General features: G+C 38.6%; 4 protein-coding genes across 8 annotated transcripts; 1 reads left to right on the top strand and 3 right to left on the bottom strand.

Annotated features, from left to right (window-relative positions):
- Window positions 1-196: 196 nt before the first annotated feature.
- Window positions 197-5,192, bottom strand: LOC116196716 (probable protein S-acyltransferase 1). 3 transcript variants are annotated; one of them, XM_031526577.1, is made up of 7 exons: window positions 5,024-5,192; window positions 3,477-4,688; window positions 2,626-2,805; window positions 2,220-2,533; window positions 1,662-1,883; window positions 1,074-1,543; window positions 197-551 (listed from the first exon to the last, which is right to left on the bottom strand). In XM_031526577.1, exons 3-6 carry the CDS (start codon window positions 2,729-2,731, stop codon window positions 1,103-1,105), a joined length of 1,083 nt encoding a protein of 360 aa, XP_031382437.1. In that variant the 5' UTR covers window positions 2,732-2,805; window positions 3,477-4,688; window positions 5,024-5,192; the 3' UTR covers window positions 197-551; window positions 1,074-1,102. The 3 variants fall into 3 exon arrangements, with proteins under 3 accessions (XP_031382437.1, XP_031382436.1, XP_031382438.1); XM_031526576.1 differs by having other exon boundaries at window positions 2,220-2,528; window positions 5,024-5,191; XM_031526578.1 differs by lacking the exon at window positions 2,626-2,805 and having other exon boundaries at window positions 2,220-2,528.
- LOC116193994 (50S ribosomal protein 5, chloroplastic-like) lies at window positions 4,360-5,138 on the bottom strand. The gene is made up of 2 exons (XM_031522734.1): window positions 5,024-5,138; window positions 4,360-4,688 (listed from the first exon to the last, which is right to left on the bottom strand). The coding sequence occupies exons 1-2, from the start codon at window positions 5,136-5,138 to the stop codon at window positions 4,360-4,362; spliced, it is 444 nt and encodes a 147-aa protein (XP_031378594.1).
- A 904-nt stretch (window positions 5,193-6,096) lies between the features above and the next one.
- LOC116196577 (aladin) lies at window positions 6,097-11,713 on the bottom strand. Of its 3 annotated transcripts, XM_031526368.1 has the most exons (15): window positions 11,471-11,712; window positions 11,300-11,355; window positions 11,004-11,192; window positions 10,730-10,844; window positions 10,469-10,568; window positions 10,170-10,349; window positions 9,768-9,826; window positions 9,119-9,206; window positions 8,947-9,022; window positions 8,329-8,428; window positions 7,711-7,762; window positions 7,335-7,472; window positions 7,104-7,191; window positions 6,800-6,867; window positions 6,097-6,702 (listed from the first exon to the last, which is right to left on the bottom strand). In XM_031526368.1, exons 1-14 carry the CDS (start codon window positions 11,526-11,528, stop codon window positions 6,805-6,807), a joined length of 1,362 nt encoding a protein of 453 aa, XP_031382228.1. In that variant the 5' UTR covers window positions 11,529-11,712; the 3' UTR covers window positions 6,097-6,702; window positions 6,800-6,804. The 3 variants fall into 3 exon arrangements, 2 of the variants coding, with proteins under 2 accessions (XP_031382228.1, XP_031382227.1); XM_031526367.1 differs by having other exon boundaries at window positions 6,097-6,867; window positions 11,471-11,711; XR_004154851.1 differs by lacking the exon at window positions 6,097-6,702 and having other exon boundaries at window positions 6,852-6,867; window positions 7,310-7,472; window positions 11,471-11,713.
- Window positions 11,714-18,262: 6,549 nt separating this feature from the next.
- On the top strand, window positions 18,263-20,205 carry LOC116194809 (protein ROOT PRIMORDIUM DEFECTIVE 1). The gene is made up of 2 exons (XM_031523705.1): window positions 18,263-18,497; window positions 18,835-20,205. The coding sequence occupies exon 2, from the start codon at window positions 18,886-18,888 to the stop codon at window positions 20,167-20,169; it is 1,284 nt and encodes a 427-aa protein (XP_031379565.1). The 5' UTR covers window positions 18,263-18,497; window positions 18,835-18,885; the 3' UTR covers window positions 20,170-20,205.
- Window positions 20,206-21,097: the final 892 nt, after the last annotated feature.

Below are 21,097 nucleotides of genomic sequence, written 5' to 3'. Positions count from 1 at the left end.
CAATTTTGCAACTATGCTGCCAACAAGTTATCAACTCGGATAGATACCAAGAAGAGACCTTTAGAAAATACGAGTTTTCTGTCACACCCACAAAAGGATAAAAAGAAACATTGAAACATCATCAAGGGCCTACAGATACAGATTTATCCCAAGGCAAAGGCTCTTCCAAGCATATATGTTACTCCAGAGGAATGACTTATAATTAAAGATTGAGTATATTATCGATCTGTCCAGTATCAGAGAATTTGGGAGGTCGGGTTACGAAACACAAGCCTGACATCCAAAACTGGGTGAGAATAGTAAAAGGGGCGAGTCAGTAACATCAGATATACATTCCCTGGGATGAATAAATTCCGGGAAAAACAAGACCATCTTTTGGCCACAAGTTATAGCTCGTTTGGGACAAGACGGATGAATGAAGGCATTAACTTGAATAAACTGCTTCACTAATTTCGGAGTACAAATGAAACCACCAACATCTCATTTTTACCTCTAGTTTCCGGAGCAGCATGCACAGGCTCGTCGTACCAGATAATCTTTCTGACCTGCACCTGTATCAAATGAATATAGTTCATTCGGGCTCAAGAAATGAAATGAAAGACTCTAGTTCAGGCAAATTCAATCACAAAGAGTAATCAATTAAATTTGCATCTGAAATTGGAATGTAAAAATAGTGTAGTCAATGATAATTTGATCACAAATAAATTATGGTTCCAATAAACAACGGTAGCATTTGCAAAGCAATCAAATGCTTGAAACGGAATGCAGACAACACTATTCTAATCATTCCCTGATGGCACATTTTTTCAGGACAGACGATGCCCTTCCATTTTTATTTTTTTAAGCTTACAAGTAATTTCTTCAGTTTCCGATGTTCTTCGATGAAAAAAAGAAAGTAAAACATGGATTATGATGAGGTTGTGCTTTAAGATTCCATATACGTTCAAGAGAAAAGCCAGCCTATATTCCATCATAGGGAGTCGAAAAAAGCAGAGGTTGATAGTCACAAAAAATTTTGGAAATTCGATTATTCTTCAAAACTCTGGCAAATGTTTTATCAGAAAAATCAGTACCTCTGTGAGGTGGCCAGGTATACACAGTGCTACCGAGCATCAGGCATTTTCTTATTATCACTAACATTTCTCGTACTCGGCGTGTTCTTCGAGAATCTTGACTCTAGTTCGGGCGGGAAATAAAACGCATCAAACTTGTTATCTCCACCTCCCTCCTTTCTCTTCAACTTCTCATCGATTCCAACATAATCCAAATTCTGCAGAATGCTTGGCATATGCATCATTCCATCCTTCCCAAGAGTACCTCCCATTTCAAGGTCAAACTTTCCTTTTGAGAGAACAAAGCCTCTATCAACGTCCAATACAACGGACCCGTGTATCGTTTCCTCATCTTCTGTTGTCCATGCTCGGAAGTCAACCAGCGACGGTGGGATCTTAGAGAAGAATAGTTCCTTTATGTTCCGAAACATCCCCCTGCTGTATGGATTCTCTTTCTTATCATATCGATACCGGAAATTCTCATAAGTTGTCTGAGGGGGAAATTCCATGAAAAAGGGTTAGGTATTAAGATAATCTCTAAGGTCACATTGGTACGAAATGTGAGGAAGGAATGACATGGAATTCGAGATTACAGGAATCGAGAGTAACCTGATTCGTTGCGATAAGGTAGAAATGGAAGACTGTAAGACCACCAACAAACCAAACGGCTATGAAGCAATAAAAGATGAGGACTACCCACAGAACATCATGGGACATGGCACCCCACAAGTCGCGTCCTTGCCGAAGAAGATTGATCCACGAGAACACGAACACGTAGATGCATAAGATGGTTGAAGAAGTGATGAAACATATGAAGAACGGATAATTGCGCTGCACAACGAGAAAAGAACTTCCGGTCAGGTTCTTGCAGGTTTTTGACAGGACAATCCAACACGTTTCCTCAATATCTCCTTCTTTTTGAAAGAAAGAACAAGAGACAGCATTAAAACTTCTCTGAATTATAGGTTCTGTTTCCCTCATTTCATTCTTTTGATATCTTCGAACTATTTTCTGTTCTTCATTAAGGACTTATAAAGTGTAATGAGACACTCGACAGCTTTCCTATATTGTATTTTTCAAGAAAAGGGAAATAGGAAAATTAAACTATTTTCCCAAACCAACACCAAGTTTGTTTTCTGAAAAGCAATGCCGACATGATTGACTTACTAGTGCGATGCATTGACCGACCCAGGGGCAATGGTGATCGAATCTCTGCACACAGTTGTTGCAGATGGAGCAGTGGGAAGCACGAGGCGGGCGATACAGCAAACAAGTGTCGCAAAACTTCACCTTTACTGTGATATTATTGACCAGGACATCCTTAGTTCGAGGTATTTTCAGTTGTGATGATTTACTATTGACCCATTCTATGGATTGGGTGGTCGAGTCCACCATTTCATCTGATTCGGGAGGCTGTTTGTTCCTCGGAATTATCCCAGGATCTCTTCCAGATGTTAGGAAGAGGAAGGTGAAGTCCTGCACTAATCAAAACGCAAAATGTCACATTTTTAAATTCATTTGGGACGGCTCAATATGAGTCAATTTTAAGAGAAGATTGAGTGCATGTACCAACCATAAGAGTGAGGATCATTCCAACAATCAGCACAGGGTAACCGAAGGAGGGTTCGACTACTCTGAGTAGTAAAAGCATTTTTATGCAGAATGTGATTGCGGGACATCCGATGAGGACTGAGGTCAACAACAATGATGCTGCATCAGGACCTAAGACCAGTCTGCCACCACAGAGGAATTTCTGAACAATAAAAGAACAAATTTTATCTGGTAAGTTTGAATGGTCATCTTCACATTCTGCAATAATATTTTCTAAGTGAGCTTCTTAATTCTTCCAATCAAGAAGGAAGAAAGCAAGAGCTTATAGAATCAAGACTTTCCACCTACAGTTCGTTCAGTGTTATTTTAATTCCTTTTTCCATTTCTTGCTCCTCATCATCTTGACGATTTCAAGAACTAGAATATTCACAGAATATCATAACTCTGCAGCCCTAATCATTCACTATCATCTTGGCCATGCATTCTCTAAACAAGTAATATATTCATCAAAGGCACTAAATTATGCTTCCAAAGGGTGGTTGAGAACACAGGTCAAGTTCTAGGCTGTGATAGAAAATGACATGTCCAATTTTTCCTGTTGTATCTTACTTGATTACATTGTATCCCTACATGTCAAAGCAAGGTATATTACTGCGAACGACTTCCACACAAATGCCCAAGTGACTTCCATACTTGAGAATTAACTAGTGCTATGAACAAAATATCCCTTCCAGCAAGTGCAGAGAACGAAACATATATATGCAAAATAGGCACCCCAATTATTTCGTTTCAGCGCAGGCAATCAACAAAAGCTAAATTCAACACCCATTAGGATTTGAGGATCAGGGCAGAGGGAGAGAGAGGAGCTTTTACATTGTTACCCTTCCAAACTTGGTAGATCCTCCTTGGAGCGGGTTTGGTGGAGGAGGCCGTCCCCATGGAGGAAGAGGCCCAGCTATGAACTTTGTTCATGCTCAGGTTCCCTGTTTTTGTTCTTCTGCCTGTCTGTCTCTTCCTCTCCTTTATTATAATCTCATCTGCACATGAAAAAAGAACAAAGACAGGCAACCCCGAAGAAATTGTCCTCGAAAACACCCGCTAGTTTGCTCTTCTTCTTCTTGCTCCTTCGATCGATTGTGTTGGCTCGACGAAGCTCGGATCGAATTCCTGCCTGTGGTGTTTTCTGGTTCTTCTTTTTTGTCCTTTCACATCTTTTTTTTTTTTGGAACAAAAACAGCGCCTCCTGCTCCCAATCCTCTCACCAGATCACCCCTCTCCTCAATATTCTCATCTCACCTCTCTCTCCCTCTCAGACAACCATCTCTATCTCTCTCTCTCTCTATCTATCTCTCCCCTTCTCTCTCCGCCAACAACTTCCTGTCCGATTACAGTGAAGATCTCCCAAATTCAACCGGGAATTTCGCGGGTAGACCCAATTGCTATTAATTAACAAAAATAGAAACTCGAATATTCATTTCATTCCCTTCACTAATTTTCAAAAACCGTGGGCATCTTGCCCCGTTTCCTACCAAAAATTTTCAAAAGCCGTAGACATATCCATGAAGAATCGAAAAAAAAAAATTTCCTTTACCCTCCCCACCCCCCAAAAAAAAAAAAGAAATCCACCGTCAACAGTCATGGAAGATGCCAGATTTATCGACATGACTCTGAATGGAAGAGAGAGAGAGAGAGGGAGATCAATAGGCACAGCGGTGAGAGGACAGGCTGGAATTGATTACTTGACCTTGGAAGGTGGTCACTGACCCTTCTTCTTCCTCATCCTCCGCCTCCGAACAAGTTTCTTCCTCCGGAGCCTGGCTTTCTTCGTCAGCTTCATCCTCATCTTCTGCTCGAGCTTCCGCTGAAGCTTCGCATCCAGTAGGCCTTTCCCCGCAGCCAAAATCTCATCCTCATTACTGTCTGAGAGAGAGTCGACACTATCAACGAGAATCACCTCATCAGTGCCAGCCGCCTTAGCAAGCGGTGTCAACAGCACTCTTCTGGGGGTGACAAAGGGGAGGTCGATGCTTAGTCCATCAGCAGACACTGAGTGGAAACGAATGGGTCTTCCGTTCAGCTTCGAAACTGCAACCATAAAGAAAAGAATCGTGCCCTTCCTTGACAAAAATCTCAATCACAGCACATAGAAACTTAGGATATCAAAAACAAAATCAAACAGACATGTTAGTCTCACTGACAGATTGAGCGTCTACAAAAACCATAATATAATCTACAAGGGCAGTCCATCAGTAATCGAGCGATCACATCGATGTAATGAGAGAAACGCGACGGAAAGAACAGCAGATGCTTCAGAAGCGAAATTCAGGCGAAGGACATTCTGATGCAAGTAATACTTAACTAGATGATCGCATCGCTACTTGGAGGAAACGGTAAGAATCGCTAGGCCGCGAGAGACCTACCTGTTGAAGCAGCTATGGAGATGGACGACGAGGAAGAGGATGGAGAAGATGAAGGAATAGAAGAGAGAGAGGTTGATCGGAGTTGCAGAAAACTTGGAGAGACCACGACGGCCATTTTCCCGGTCTTTCGTCAGAGCATTGGCTTCTACGGCGGAAGCCAGACCATCTGCCGGGTCATACGCATATATAGGGGGCGTTTCGGCATTAAAAGTCAAAGATTTTAAAAGAATATTACCAAACTCATCCTACTAATTTAATGAAAACTCACTGCATTTTCCACCCATTAATTAGTTTGCAAAAAATTTGTATGAACATATCATAATATGTGATTCATAGAAAATGGTTTGAAATAACAAAAAGTATTTAAATATAAAATATAAATTCCAAACAAATACGAAAAAATTAAATCATAACACTTATAAATTCATAATATGTTTGAGAAAAATACTATAAATTGAAATTATAATAGAGGAAAACAAAAGAAAATAAAAGATATTTTATAAATATAAATAATAAGGGTATTTTAGTAAATTTACATTTAATATGTTTGAAGCGACTTTGAAGTAAAATCCTACTCTTTCCAATCTACAAAGTTTTGATCTCAAATCCCTAAACTCCTCACATGACCAAATAGATAAAACCCGTTAAGCATCTACCAAGATTTGAGAAGGGTAAAATATCCATTCAAATAAACCCTGTTGCCATCTCTATTGTCTCCGGATCCGCCACAAATTTATTTGAAGTACATATTCTATCAATTTCTCCCGCCTTTCTCAATCATATTTCGATAATAATATTGAAAAGAAGAGATGTTTCGAAAACTTGATTGTGATCAACTCCAACTCATGCCAAGCCTGAAGTAGGTTCTTGATTGCAATCATAGAATGCATCTTACGATGCTACGGACATTGGCAACTATAATGACTTCATTGCATGGTCTTGCATCATAGTATACATAAGCCTCTCGAGGACGAGGATGAGACTCAGATAGATACTATGGGACATTATCCTTCGACCCGTAAGATAGTTTAGTAATCGTGAGCTGATCTAAGATAGGGCTATGATTCAGCATCTAGAAGAAAGCAAATTTTGTGCCGTACAGTAGAGATCAATTATATAATCCTCTACAGTCGTCAAAACTAAAATATCCATCAAATATGGCCGAGCAAAAAACCTCCTATTAATATAACAAGAGCATGAATAAGCCGACTCCAAATTGTGCCAGGAGCAAGATTATCATAGTATACATCAAGAGCTGAAAAGGAAACACATTGGTGTGACCTTGCTCCAACACACGATTTTGATCAGCTTGAAAGTTCACAATCTCAGAAGTAGCTCGAAAATTCGACTCCGTTGTCCATGATCAATCCTGGGAAACTCTTCAGGTTAACCAGTAAAGAAAATAGTTGTTTCACATGCAGGGTTTTCCTGAGGCGTATGCCAAGAATTCTGAGGCATATGTCAAGAAAGAAATTCAACCAATGGAAAACTACTTCCGTAGTTTGGAATTTTCCATGAAGACCAACAAGTCTTTATATGTTTCAAATCGGACTCCCTTCTTCAAGAACTTGATGAGGCATAGACTGTGTAGCTTATATGAAAGCAAATCCATGAAAAATGAAACCACAGCCTTCACCAGGGCACCCAGGTAATTTGCTACATGATAACCCAATGGAACACTGTCGAATTTCACACACGTATTGTTCAGCAACAAGAGAGCACAGGTGTTAGAATGGTGCCTTCTCGGCTAGAAGCGTTTGTCATGATGGGGAATACCTTGACTATGGAAGAACATGAGAATGGAACAACAGAGGATAAGTGCAGCAAAAGCCACTGCTCCAGCACTGCACAAGGATTAGCAAGTAAAAGAATTATAATGTTATAGCTGCTTAGTCAGCCAAATTGAGCTTGCAAATCTTCTTCATACAGCCAAGAGAATCTGGGTGGAAGTTGCAACCACGACAACATTCACTAAGCCAAATTAGAAAAATATCGGGTGCTCATCTACGACACTTGAATTTGTACAAGCATCCCCCAAGATAATTGAAACGCGGTGGGAGAAAAATTTATGGGTGCTTACCACAGAGAGCAGTGGTCCCTGTTCCAACTTGTCATGAAACGAAAATGCTATTGGCTTAGGAGAATCCCCAGGTCCCCGAATAAAACCACTGCATCAGACCAAAGCAGGACGAGAGAATCAGCACTAGTTCAGATCAAAGAACTATTCTTGCATGACTTACAAAATGAACATGATGATCTATTAATGTTCCTTCGTCAAGGGCTTACATATTGAATGTTAATTCACACTCACACTAGTGATGCAGAAATTACTGGAGTTCTTCGGACGTCGTATATGGCAATAAGGCCCTGGTAAACTTCATCCCCACCTTTAAATGATACAGCCAATCGCTCTCCTGAGGCACTCCAAGCAATCTTCTCAATGCATTGACTGCATATTTCACATTGGAAGTAATTCCATTGTCCAGAACAAAAGATACAGAAGTAAAAGATCAAAGCAGCAACTAGGACAGAAAGAGCTACAAGGAACAAACAACTAGGACAGAAAGCAGCAAAACTCAATGGAGTCATAAAACAATGCATATTATTGCTTGCAGTTCAAGTGAAATGGTAGGTAGAATCTTAAAAACATGTAAAGAAAAGAAGTAGCCAGAGTAAGCAAGACTTACCAGCCAGCTAACGAGGAGATCTCTGGTAAATCAACTGGTAACAAAAGTGCATCTTCATGCCGCCATAAAGAAAAAGAAAAGATAATCATTTCAACAGAGGATCAAAAGAGCATGCTTCCTAGTTTTCACTGAAGAGCCGAAATAATAATAATTCATGCCCTGCTCAATTCAAAATTGCAAGAGGTCAAAGTGCATTTTCGTGCACTGGCCAAGTCCCACATAGTTTTCCCTTAAATCTGAATGAGTGGCTCTCTATTATCCTTTAAGACAAGTAGCATGTCATCCTAGCACAATATATTACATCTGGCAAACCATATTAGTGAATAATAAACGTACAACTATGGAATGCCAAAGCTAGTTTACTATGATAAAGGGTTTAAATCAAAAGCAGTAAAGTGGCATCAAGGAAAATTTGTCAGCACATATAGCCAGGTAATCTAGCTGTACATTTCAATTTCGTTTCATCCTAAGTCAGTCAATTAGAAGGAAATTTCCTTTAATGTATGCCACCCACATAACATGAACAAAATTCCTATAATCTTTTATTAACTAAAGAAGAAACTCAACAGAACTAGTAGGCATTTTAAGTCAAAGCAAGATCTAGAAGAATTCACATACCCATTGAGGGAGGTTTTGATGAAAAGTGAACAGAAGCCAATGTTGCAGACTTGGAGAAAGAAATTAATATCATACGCCCATCGGGATCCCATACAGCTCCCTGATAAAAGCAATGAGTTGAAAACTTGATGTTACAACTTGAAAGAATTAATGGAATAAATGGTCCACTTACCGATGGCATGCAACTCCAATTGACACATGCAATTTAAATGCTGTATGTGAAACTACCAGGGAAAATATTACGGAGTCAAAAAGTAAAGAGTTGAACTATTAGCTGATAGCATAAAGTAGTTCATTAAATATGTTTCATCAACAGTAGATTTTAATTCCTTTCGATTGTATTCAGCTTCTGCAACATCAAAGCAAAGTGAGGAACAGGAAATTAGCATATAGATTAATATTTATCCATCAGGGATTAAGATGGATATATCAATAGAGGCATCATCAGTAGGATGTTGTAAAAAATTGGAACAGGATGGATAAGTGCATCTAGGTTGATACATCAACCTGCGATGTCACTTAAAACTCAAGGAAAGGACTCATCAGAAAAGTAGACACCTTCAGAGTGGCTCCCACTCGTTGAAATCAATAGATTCGTCCAACCTACTTTTCACTTACTGTGACAAACCTGCTGGTTGAAGACCATGGTTCAGAAGTCCATGTGTTTGTCTCCCAAAGATAAAATGTTCCGTCACTACAAGTAAGACAATATTTAACTCAGATTTGATTGTATTAAGACAAACTCCACAGATAAGAAAAAGGACAAAGCTTTGAATCTCAATGGGCTTACAATTTTGCAACGAAAAAATAATCTCCAGTAGGTGACCATTTGAGCATTGATATGCCACCTAAGCCTCGTCGAATTGGAGTCCCCGCACCTGGAAGTAGTAAAATCATATGAACATTAGTTAGACAGAAATGCCAGCCATTGATGTTTTAATTGTAGTACCAGAAAAAGTCTTCTGGAGAAGGCAGATGCAAGGAAAGCCAAAGATTTCCAACATGGAACAGAAACTGCTTGAGACATCCCTTTAAAATCATGAAAAGACTAGGCTTCAAAAGAAATTTTCTACAAGGAATTATTCAAGGTGAGGCTTTGCTAGGTAGGCTGGCCACAGGTTTAAATTACACTCGCTAAAGTAACTGAGACTGGTTTCATTATCAGTGAACATATTAAACACAAGCCCCAGGATACTTCTGATCCTGAAACAACCATTCGGACTATGTGGCCTGGTATATTGTGTTTTAGATACCAAATGCAGACCGAAGGGCAAATACAAAAAATGTAATGCAGTATTCGGAAAGTCATGAAGGAGAATGATAATAACACAAATGGCTAAAATAACATCAGCAGGTATGATCAATTATGTAACAAGCTTGTGGATGAACTGAAACAAATCAATGGACCTTGAAAATCAAATGCCATCAGCATCACATACCTTGGGCAACATCCCATATGGTGAATGATGAGCTTTCATATGAAGCCGATGCCAAGTATGTGAAGAAAAGTCAAGGAAATACGACTGCTGCAGAGTAACCAGCAACATGCATTGAACCAAAAGAGAAAAGATTTTTGGGATCCTCCCAAGAGAATAGGTCTATAAGATCAGCATAAGTTCATCAACAAGGTTTTAAAACCTAAAAAAAATTACAATCATGTGGGAGATAGCATGATGACTGAAACTCATTATTACACAAAAATAAAATAGATGGCCACGCAATTCACCAATTTGACACTTGAGTTAGTGATTGTGCTCAAGTTTCTCCTAAAAGGAAAACAAAAAACACGCACGCGCACACACACACACAATGAATGCATATGATAGCTGGTTGATGGATATCTTCCATCGGGGCTCCATGAGAGAGCACTGATTTGCTCATCATTTTGACTTCGAAAAAAATCCACCAAGGTCCATCTGAGCCCAGTGCCTCTGGTCATAGTACCTAAAAAGGACGGGGCACCAGATCTAACAGATGCAGCATTGCCAGGGTAAGAAGCAGCCCAAATGCATATCCCACCCCTGAAAGGAGATGACCAGTATATCATTTAGTATGATAACAAAGGTTTCTAAACAGTAAACAATCTAATCAAGAATCAGTTAAAAGCGTAAAAACAAACATTGGAGATATGGGTACTCACTTGCAAGCTACAGAAAGCATTCTCCCACCATTTGGCCTCCACTCGAGTGCCTTAACATCTCTCTGTGACTCATGGATCAAAAGGGATGGATCCTTGCACTCTGCCAGAAAACAAAATTGCAGCATGATCAAACCAAAGAGACAATAAGGATAAAAGTTGTTCCCATAAAAGGAAGCAGAAACAATAAATTAGCAGGTACATGATGGAGCCTACAAAGTACATAAACTTAAATCAAGACCGACGATTACGAATCATAATGACCTGAATCCTCGAAATCACGAACTAAAACTTGGTTTGGTCCAGATATAAATGCTATAATATGCTTCTGTTGGTGCCAGCTTACTCCATGAAGATCAACTTCTGACAGCAATTTCACCTGTTACAGCGGGGATTGATCATCAAGTTAATCAACTATGATGTTAGATTTCTAATACAATTGGGACTAGATTGATAGTTCAATAACATCACTGATCTAATCAAATTTCTCTTCGTAGATAACATACTCTCAATGCACAAAAGAAAAACATGAACTCACGTCTGCTGGATTCAAAAGGCGCTTGAGATAATTTCTCGCGAACCCCTGCAATGTTGCGACCACTCCTTTCATAGGAAGGCTCTCCACATTTACTCTGCTCTCCTCCTGCTGCTGCTCATCCTCTTGCTCAGAAAAGCTCGGAGCCGCCAGCTGCTCGGATTGAAATGGAAGAGGGCTGAACACCATTCCCTGCATTCGAAGCTCACCAAGTCACAGCTGCAGCAAAGAAAAGACCGAAGAGAAACAAACGGCTGCAGAAACTCGGAAGCGAGCATAAATATGGGAGGAACACTCACTAGTATCTTTCCATAGGTCTCCTTGGCGCGGTCATCGGAGAGGCTATCAGCAGTAACTGCGCACGATACCAAACGTCGGAAGCAGAGGAAGAAATTCCAAGCCGTCGCGAACCCTAAAGCTCACAACGCCACCGAAGAAAGAGAGGTAAGAGTGTTCAGCTTGATACTTACTCAAGTCCCGATTGATTTCGCAGACGGTGACGGTGCCGGGACTGGGAAACGAAGGCATGGCTCCGGAGGCTCTAGCTCGAGCTTCGGCCCTTCCCCGCACAGCGACGCCGATCGCTGACTCGGTCACACTGAATAGGGTGAAATTTTTTGGGAGGGAATTTGCCTCTCGGAGCTTCTCTCGCCCTTCTGCGAAATGTGGCCGCTCCGGTTGCACGCTTTGCTTCACCCGCGATGTTGTGGGAGAGGGCCGCATACGCCTGGAGCACGGAATACTGGGCCTTCCTAAACCGGTCTGGCCCGGATTTGTACGGTGCGTTTGATTCTATAGATAAAGTTTGGGAGAGTGACACTAATAGTCCTATAAGTTTGTCAATTTTTGACATCGAGTCCTAAATGTTTCACTTTGAAAAAACAAGTCCTAAAAAGTTTGAAAAAGTATCAGCGTTGGTCCTAAATCTAACTGACCGTTACCGTCACACTTACGTGGAGATAACGCCGTTAAAGCCGTTCACGTGGCCGTTAAATGCTGACGTGGCGCTTCATGAGTGGTCACGAGTTGGTTCGGTTCTGGATGTCGGGTCTCACCCAGAATCGGGTCGGTTCGGGTCCGAATGTCTTCTTCTTCACCCGACCAGCTCTGTTTCCTCCTCCTCTTTGTGCTATGCTGTGGAGTTCGGCAGCGCGGGCTCAGGGAGAGGCCCGGCGAGGGCGTTCCCGTGGAGTCGAAGCGTCGAGCCGAGTCTTGCGGAGGAGCAGAGGAGTGGCTTGTGAGTCTCTCGCCTCCCTCCTCATCAAATGCCAACCAACGGGAAACCCAAAATGGACATACCCAAATTAGAAGAAGTTCGCCGAGAATATGAAGAACAAGTTGGGGGAGAACGTGTTCCGGAAAGGTCCTAGCGGTTCGATATGGAAGGTGGGTCTGGTGTTGATGTTCGATCAGCGGAGCTTGTGCGAGAAGGAGGCGTCCTACTTCTACAGATCGATTGCAGATCGATCGAGCGGAGTTTGATGTTCATGGTTTCTAGAAAACCCTAAGATTACAGATCGATTGTTTGTTCATGGTTTCCTGGAAAACCCTAATATTGCATATCGATTTTTTGTTCATGGTTTCCTGGAAAACCCTAAGATTGCAGATCGATTTTTTGTTCATGGTTACGGTAAAAAGAAAAAAGAGATCGATGAATCGATCTGCAAAAAGAAAAAGAAGAAGAAGAAAGAAGAAGAAGGAGAAGAAGAAAGAAAGAAAGAAAAAAGACAACAAGTTCTAAACGGTAGCATACATTCGAGATTAATTATGCCTGTAAATTTGCTTGACTGAATGGATCGACTTTAGATATTTACTAAATGTTTATCGGGTTGGCACCAATTGAATGTCCAGACAGCAAGCTCTACTCGGTAGCATACATTCGAGATGGACTCGAGCTGTGCCTTTATCGAGTTTTGTTAGAGCATAGCAAAAGTCTAGGCGCTTAATTCTGCTTCAGATTGCTCGAACTTGTAAGCGTTAAACACTGGGCAGAAAAACAAACAGTAAGATGATGGAGCCACTTATGCCCCCAAAAAACTCTATTTGACTCTTCAATTTTCAATGTACAACACACTCAATGTCATTCCCTCAAGTCCCGACCCTGATCAAACGAGAAACTATGCTTTTTGCCTTCTGTGAAATTCTCCGTTTCTAGTCACAACAAATCCATTGTTTGAGTCTAAAAGATTACAAACAACGAAGTTTCTCCAAAGATGTAATCGCTTTCGTAGCTTCCGGCAACCGACCCAGGAAATTACTACGCGGAGACTCTTCGTCCTGATCTTCCCTGTTCCAATTGTCCTTGAAGTTCTAATCTTCCTATGAATATCATCAGCAACATCCTCTGATGGGCTACTCCTGGCTCTGCTCTTGCTCGATTCATCAACTTCCTTAAAAACTTTTTGAGGGCCGCAAACATTCCTTTTCTTCGCTATCTTCTTGTGGAGCTCCTCTTGAGCTTCCTTCTTTGCAGCTTCAGCAGTCACCAGCTGGAAGGAAGCGGAATAATCGCATTGAATAATGTGAGAGAGTGGGAGGAATAGAGAAAGAGAGAGAGAGAGAGGAAGGAAGGAAGCAGAGGAAGACGAAACAGAGAGATGAAAGGAGGGGGATCAAGCCGGGTTGAAATTCAAAATTCGGACTGTCGAGTCGGGTGCAGTTGGGCATTCGTGCCACGTCAGCACTTAACGGCCAGTTGGACGCGCCGTTCGCCTAGCTGGCACTTCCGTTAACGGCGGTGATGGATAGGACCAATACTGACACTTTTCCAAACCTTTTAGGACCTGTTTTTTCGAAGTGAAACTTTTAGGACTTGATGTCAAAAAATGACAAAATTTTAGGACCAACAATGTCATTCTCCCAATAAAGTTTTGAATTCGTAAATTTGATTTTGATAGTGGAAAAAGATAAAAAAAAAACTTAGGGTCTATGGACCCCATCAGTTTTGTTGTGTAATGTATGAGGTAGTGTATGATATTGTATATTGAATAATATATGGGGTGTATCAGTTTGACTTTGAAAATGTATGTTTTGTTGTATAGTATATGAATTAAAGTTAAAGATAAAATTTTAAATCGCGACTCCGAAACCAAACGGTGACGATTGCTTGGATCGGTGATTAAAAAAGCCCACGAAGAAGTGAGCGATGGACTTTTATTATATAATTTTGTATAATGAAGCATTTCCCTTGTATTTAAAAATATGTTTCTGGTTTAGGACGAACTCTTCTTCCATGCCCATTAGAGAACTTATTTTCCAAACAGACTAGGGTTCAATCTCGTGCGTTGCACAAATTTGTATTCATATATTTATATTTTGTACGAATAGTAATTATCACAGTTTAATATATTAATTTACTTATTAGTATTATCATTATTGAAAAAAAAAGTTCTCAACAATCAATTTTCAATAGAATTACATAAATACTTTTGAATAGTTCAATTATAATTTTACAATCAACGTTTTTATTATGTCTTATAAATTAATTTAATTTCCTTAACAATTTTAGTTTGTATTATATATAATTATATTACTTTATATATTTTTATTCTTTTCAAATTTATGGAATCTTTTTTCTGAATAAATATTATTATTATTCTATACATTATCATTTTTCACTTTATATAATCTTCCATCGTGAGTAAGGATTGCTATTATTCTATATAATGATATATTATATATATATATTTATATATGTATATTAACTCTATTTTTATATATACTTCTTATATATTTTTACTGTTTTAGAATTTATTAAAAGGTAATCAATTTCGTGGTTCATTATTCTTATTTTTAACACGTTAAACTTTATTTTCAATATGCTAGTACATATACATGTTTAGTGTTTAGGATAAATTATATATACGTTTCATTAATTTTCATAAGACTATCAAAATTTTTATATCAATTTCTATAAATTAGCTCAATTTTTATAATATCATGTTAAGTTAATTGTTTATATACATTAAGAAATTACAACAAAAATTTTCTATTAATTGTATTTACTAAGAGATTTAGGTATATTTAATTGCATTTAGTAAATATTTTGAATTATTATTCTTTGTTTATTATTTTTTCATATTCATTCAATTTTCTTTTAATTATTATATAGAGTGAGTAGAAGATTCAGATACATTAATTTCATTTAAGAAAAATTTTAATTATTAACTTTATTTTTTAATTTTCTTTTTTCATATTTTTAAAATTTCCTTTAAATCATGTATTATGCACTCGATCTCATTTATTATACAACCAAGTAAATTTTAGTTATCTATAGATTATATATAATTATATTATTTTATATTAGTTTCAAATTTATGGAATCTTGGATCTGAATAAAGATTATTGTTATTATTTTGTATAATATAATTTTTTTAGTTTATATAATCTTTCTTCGTTAATAAGAATTGCTATTGTTCTACATAATGAGACATTAGATATATTTTTTATATATGTACATTAACTCTATTTTTTATATATACTTTTTTATGTTTTTCTTGTTGTTTTAGAATTTATCAGAAGATAATCATTTCTATGATTCATTATTCTTATTTTTAACACAATAAATTTTACTTTTCAATTTCCTCGTGCATGTACATATTTAGTTTTTATGATAAATTATATATATGCTTCAATAATTTTCGTAAGAATATCAAAAATGTTATATTAGTTTATATAAGTTAGTCTCAATTTTTATAATGTCAAGTTAAATTAATTGTTTATATGCATTTCTCACTTATATATAATTAAGAAATTACAACGAAAAATTTCTCTTAATTATATTTAGTAAGAGATTTAGGAACATTTAATTGCACTTGTTAAATTTTTTTAAATATTATTCTTTGTTTTTTTATTGTTTTCCATATCCTTTTAATATTCTTTTAATTATTATATATGGTGAGTAGGAGATTCAGATACATTAATTTCATTTATGAAACATTTTTAATTATTATCTGTATTTTAAAATTTTCTTTTTTCATATTTTTTAAAATTCTCTTTAAAGCATTTATTATGCACCAAATCTCATTTATTATACACCTAAGTAAATTTTAGAAATATATAAATGTCAAGACCGTTAAAGATTTTGAAAAAAAATACTAACAGTTATCCTAACAAATCTAAAGATATCCCAATTGAAAACTCATATTTTATCTCTTAATGAGATTCGGTGATAATTTCAAGAAAAACAAAGAAAAATGCGAATTATAGTATCATCCTCAAGAAAAACAAAGAAATCCATTTTACAAATAATTTGGTATCGTCCTTACCAATATAACGTCTACAATTATAGTATAAGATGCGAATAGGAACAATGGCACTTTAGGTTATTGTCCATTTCTTCATAAAAATCCAAGACGGCATAAGAACTCTAAAAGGTCTTGAAACTTTTAAACTATTTTATCTCGTTACAAGGTATAATAAAACGTAATAAAATTGCAGCAAATAAGTGATCGGCATTAAACATTATTATTATTATTATTTTTTGGGATGATAAACATGAAGTTCTTATACTATAATTTTTTGCTAATTACACTATCTCGCGATTCTTTTTTCTCATTATATCATCGTTAGATCATTTAAGATGTATGTTATCTATCACACATTGACTGCAATAATGAGCATGTAACCAAATGCCCAAGTATATGCTATTTTCAAAGGGAAAAAAAAAATTCGTTGATGAAAATTTTCTGAATCGAGTTCTGATATGTTTTACTTCATAATTACCGAGAGTGAGACTACCAGACACGAAAATTAATAAAAATTAATGAAGGGTCATGCTTTTCTACTATTTATAGTAACATTAAGGTCTTATTTGGTCACGAAGAATACGTCAAATTTTCTTCCCAAAAATTTATCGGAACCAGCAAATCATTCTTGCACGTCTTTGGGGTGCTGGTATGGCTTGATATGGACCGCCATTGCCACAACAGACCAGCCTGTCTATGAAAACCGGAGGTCAAAAATAGGGCGCATGCGCTGGGTTCGACACAATATCCTTTTGAGCGAATAGGCAATTTGGTCCATGAGATGAGATGTTACATCAATTGGATCCTGACCTTTTTTTAGATCAATTTAGTCCCTTAAATTTGAAAATTACATCAATTTGATCATTGACACGTCAATTAGATCCCTCAATTTGCATAGACGCATCACTTTAGTGCTTCAATTTATAAATTTGCATCAATTTGGTCCTCTATTACATTAAATAAGTCTTTTTTTTTTACTAAAAATACATAGGGAGATATTTTTGATATATTAATTAGGTCATTTCGTCATGACAGTATTAAGTAAGGACCATGTTATATCATTTAGGTCTTTTTATTTTCTTTTTTAATAGATTTTTTTTTAAAGTAGGGGAACTCCAATCAGGGCTTCCACAGACGAGGTCGCCAGAGGGTCTTGGACCCACCAGTCGACCTTGCCTAGGGCAGAGGACGTCGAGGGGAAGCCCCCAATTGGAGCTACCCCCTCTACTTCCTTCCATTTTACAGGTGGGTCAAGACCCTTTGGTGGGGGGAGCTCTAGTGGGTGCTCCCCTCAATTTCTATTTTTTTGGTTACACAAGAAACGAAGACGTTTTGATATTCAAAACGATGTCATTTCTTGCTCTAATTTTAAGTCTTTAAACAACAAAACTGCGTCGTTTTGATTTAGATAATTAAAACGACGTTGTTTGTCGTTTGACAGACAAAAAAAGAAAAGGATCGAGCGGGAGCCCCACCGGAGCTCCCTCTCTTTCGAAAAAGAGAGGAAGTAGAGATAGGGGAGCTTTGACTGGGGGCTCCCCTCGGTGACCTCTGCCCTAAGTGAGGTCGATCAGTGGGTCCAAGACCCTCCGGTGACCTCGTATGGGGGAGCTCAACGGGGAGCCCTTGATCGGAGCTCCCCTACTTTTTTTTTAATTCCTATTAAAAAAGAAAAAAAAAAGAAATTAAAAGTACTTAAATGATGTAACATTGCCATCACTTAACACTGTCATAACGAGAAGACTTAATTGATGTATCAAAAAGAATCTGTTCATGTATTTTCAGTAAAAAAATGATCTATCTGATGTGATAGAGGACCAAATTGATTGTCAACTCAAGTACTATTGATGTGTCTATATAAACTGAGGACCTAATTGAAGTATCATGATCCAATTTATATAACTTTCAAATTTAAGGGACTAAATTGATGTAAAAAAAGTCAAGGACCCAATTGATATAACACTACAATCTCAGGGACCAAATTGCATATTAACTGTATCCTTTTTTCAAGTTTTGTCCGAAAATTGAAAATTCCCGCTCCATCCTTCCCGAAATTTTCCCTCGTCCTCTCTCTCAGTATATATTCCTGATCGATTCAAGCGCCGGCTTAACGTAACGGTCGTCTTGTTCCTTCACTCTGCCCTCTCTCTTGCCGTTCTCCACAGATTGAAACCCGTAGCATTGGCCATCTATTATCTGAGCTTAGCGAGCTCTCGTCGGGGCTTGCGTTTCACCCGAGGTGGCAGCAGTGGTAAATAGCTCTTAACTGATTGCCTTGCATCGTTTGTTGATACATCATTTCATGTCTGCCCGAACCTGATAAATCCATAGCCTACGGCGTTTAACTTTGCCGATTCTGACTTCTTCCATTGATCGACACACGTGTTTGTGGAAAGTTCCAAATGAAATGGCTGATAGCGGATTCATGTGATCTGGTGACGCTTAATGGTTTCCATAGCTTAGCTATTCCATTTCTGAGCTCTAAAAAATGATCGTACTTGAGGATTGTGTGGGACTAATGATCGGATTCACAGTCTTAATTTAGCTTTTGACATGATTGAATGAGCTCATTTCTGTTTCCTGTTCAGATTCCAGAAATTTGATTGCTCAGGCGGATCAGTGAGTCCCCAACTGCACCCATGAGAATACTGCAATCAGTTGCCCACATCCTTGGGCGAAATAAGCTCTCATCGGGCCCATCAACAAACTTATTTGGCCCGTTTAACTCGTGCTCCCAGAGAAGGTGGAGAAAGCCTATAGTCACTGCCCAAACTCGTCTGGAGGACAGGACTAGAGACTCAAAGTTGGATAAGCTGATGTCCAACCTCAGTATCCTCAAGACCATCCTCAGTCTCGAGTTTCTCATGTCCACTCGAAAGAGGGGCCCGTTCACTTCCGTGCAGTTGATGTCCCGCTGGAGAAGCATTGTTGGATTGAATGTCAATATTGGTACTTTTATCCATAAATATCCTCACATTTTTGACGTATTCACCCACCCCATACAGAGAAATCTGTGCTGCCGAATCACACGTGAGATGAAAGGTTTGATTGAAGAAGAAGAGCGTGCTGTGAGGATGCTGGAATTGGATTTAGTAAAGAAACTAAAGAAGTTGCTGATGATGTCGGTAAATGGGCGGCTTCATATTCATGCATTGAGATTGATTAGGAGAGAATTAGGTTTGCCTAATGATTTCAGGGAATCAATCCTGGTCAAGTACTCGGGAGATTTCAGGCTAGTTAGCTTGGAGATTGTTGAGTTGGTTGATAAGGATGAGGATCTGGCCATTGCTGAGATTGAAAAATGGAGAGAAAAGGAATATACAGAGAAATGGTTGAGCGAGTTCGAAACTAGGTATGCATTTCCCATTAATTTCCCGACTGGATTCAAAATTGAGAAGGGCATGAGGGAGAAGATGAAAAATTGGCAAAGGCTGCCCTATGTGAAGCCGTATGAGAAGAAAGGTGCCGTGCGTGTGCGTACTTGTGGGGGTTTAGAGCGGTTTGAGAAACGTGCTGTTGGGATTATTCATGAGCTGTTGAGTTTGACCGTAGAGAAAATGGTGGAGGTTGAGAGGTTAGCTCATTTTAGGAAGGACTTTGCCATGGAAGTTAATATCCGTGAATTGCTTCTTAAGCACGTGGGGATTTTCTACATATCTACCAAAGGAAGCTCTCAGACTGTCTTCCTTAGAGAAGCATATAGCAAAGGGTGCTTGATCGAGCCGAATCCAATCTATGTAGTTCGGAGGACAATGTTGGAGCTCATTTTGTTGGGACGCCGAAATACCAAAATTCTGTCAGCTTCGAAGGAAATCCAGGAGAACAACGATGCCTCTTCTAGTAGATATCAAGGGGAAGCAAGAGATGGGGACTGGGTACTTCCTATACTGGAGAGTTTTAAAGACCAGAGCTTTGAGAGATGATAATTACATAGATGATGACTTGAAACACCCAGAGAGGTTGATGGTCAAGCTTGAGAACCAGAATCCACGATCATTCAATCTGGTCCTTTTTCATTGTCTGACTACATTGAAGAGACGAAGTTGACATCACAGCGGTTGAGTTTACATTCAACAATTGTCCGGAAAACTGTATATCTGGTGAGTTGACTGTCCATCATCCTAAAATTGGCATTACACTGCAATTCAAAATAATCTTCTTCTGATCATCACATTTTATGTGCCAAACAGACTAACATCAATGGAGAAATTGTGATCTTCATTTCCCCAGTGCAGAAATTGTGCGACATTGAGAGAGTGCAGGTTTCTCGGTCACATTGGTACTTGTATGTGCTATGTCTTCTACTTACTCGTTACTCTGGTTTTGCAAGGCCTGGAGTCTTAAATCTTTTATATAGCTTTCATCTTTGTGGTTCAGGCTATGCCGCATCCGGTGAGTTACTGACCAAGTCGCATCTGGTGCTGGTAGAACACTGTTTCCCAACCTCCTCTTCGACCATGGCCTCAATCCTGGCCTGTCAAGAATCGATGAAAGAGCTCCCGTCTTTCGTAGAAAGCCCCATAATTCTCCTATACTTCCCAGAGATAACTTCCCCATTATGTTCAAAGTTTCAGGCAATCTTGGTTATTTACTATCAAAGTGTCTATTATTATTTGATTGCAATTGTCAAGGAGGCTGACACATGCTGGAAACAAAACAAAACTCGAAAACAAAACAATGGTGAACGTGACATCAAGGAGGCTGACCCATGCTGGAGCTTGTTCCTAATGATTTCTTTATAAGGCCAAGGCCTGAGTCATGAGTGCTCGACAGCATCCCAGGTTCCAAATGACGCGACCGCGACAGTGATATTAATTCAATATAATTTAATTTAAACCATTAGAAGGCATT

The sequence above is a fragment of the Punica granatum genome, chromosome 2 (assembly GCF_007655135.1).
Source record: "Punica granatum isolate Tunisia-2019 chromosome 2, ASM765513v2, whole genome shotgun sequence".
NCBI lineage: Eukaryota > Viridiplantae > Streptophyta > Magnoliopsida > Myrtales > Lythraceae > Punica > Punica granatum.
Note: the sequence above shows the minus strand (reverse complement) of the source record. Positions and strands in the feature narration are given on the sequence as shown.

Bases quoted from the DNA above. Each gene is read 5' to 3' on its own strand.
- LOC116196716 (XM_031526576.1), bottom strand. From the start codon at position 3,575: ATGAACAAAGTTCATAGCTGGGCCTCTTCCTCCATGGGGACGGCCTCC. The intron at 2,806-3,476 runs GTAAAAGCTCCT...TTTATTGTTCAG, and splicing joins AAGTTTGGAAGGGTAACAAT to AAATTCCTCTGTGGTGGCAG. The intron at 2,529-2,625 runs GTTGGTACATGC...TGATTAGTGCAG, and splicing joins GAATGATCCTCACTCTTATG to GACTTCACCTTCCTCTTCCT.
- LOC116193994 (XM_031522734.1), bottom strand. From the start codon at position 5,138: ATGGCCGTCGTGGTCTCTCCAAGTTTTCTGCAACTCCGATCAACCTCT. The intron at 4,689-5,023 runs GTAGGTCTCTCG...TTATGGTTGCAG, and splicing joins CTCCATAGCTGCTTCAACAG to TTTCGAAGCTGAACGGAAGA.
- LOC116196577 (XM_031526368.1), bottom strand. From the start codon at position 11,528: ATGCCTTCGTTTCCCAGTCCCGGCACCGTCACCGTCTGCGAAATCAAT. The intron at 9,207-9,767 runs GTATGTGATGCT...TACTACTTCCAG, and splicing joins CATATGGGATGTTGCCCAAG to GTGCGGGGACTCCAATTCGA. The intron at 7,192-7,334 runs GTGAGTGTGAAT...GGTCTGATGCAG, and splicing joins GTAATTTCTGCATCACTAGT to TGGTTTTATTCGGGGACCTG.
- LOC116194809 (XM_031523705.1), top strand. From the start codon at position 18,886: ATGAGAATACTGCAATCAGTTGCCCACATCCTTGGGCGAAATAAGCTC.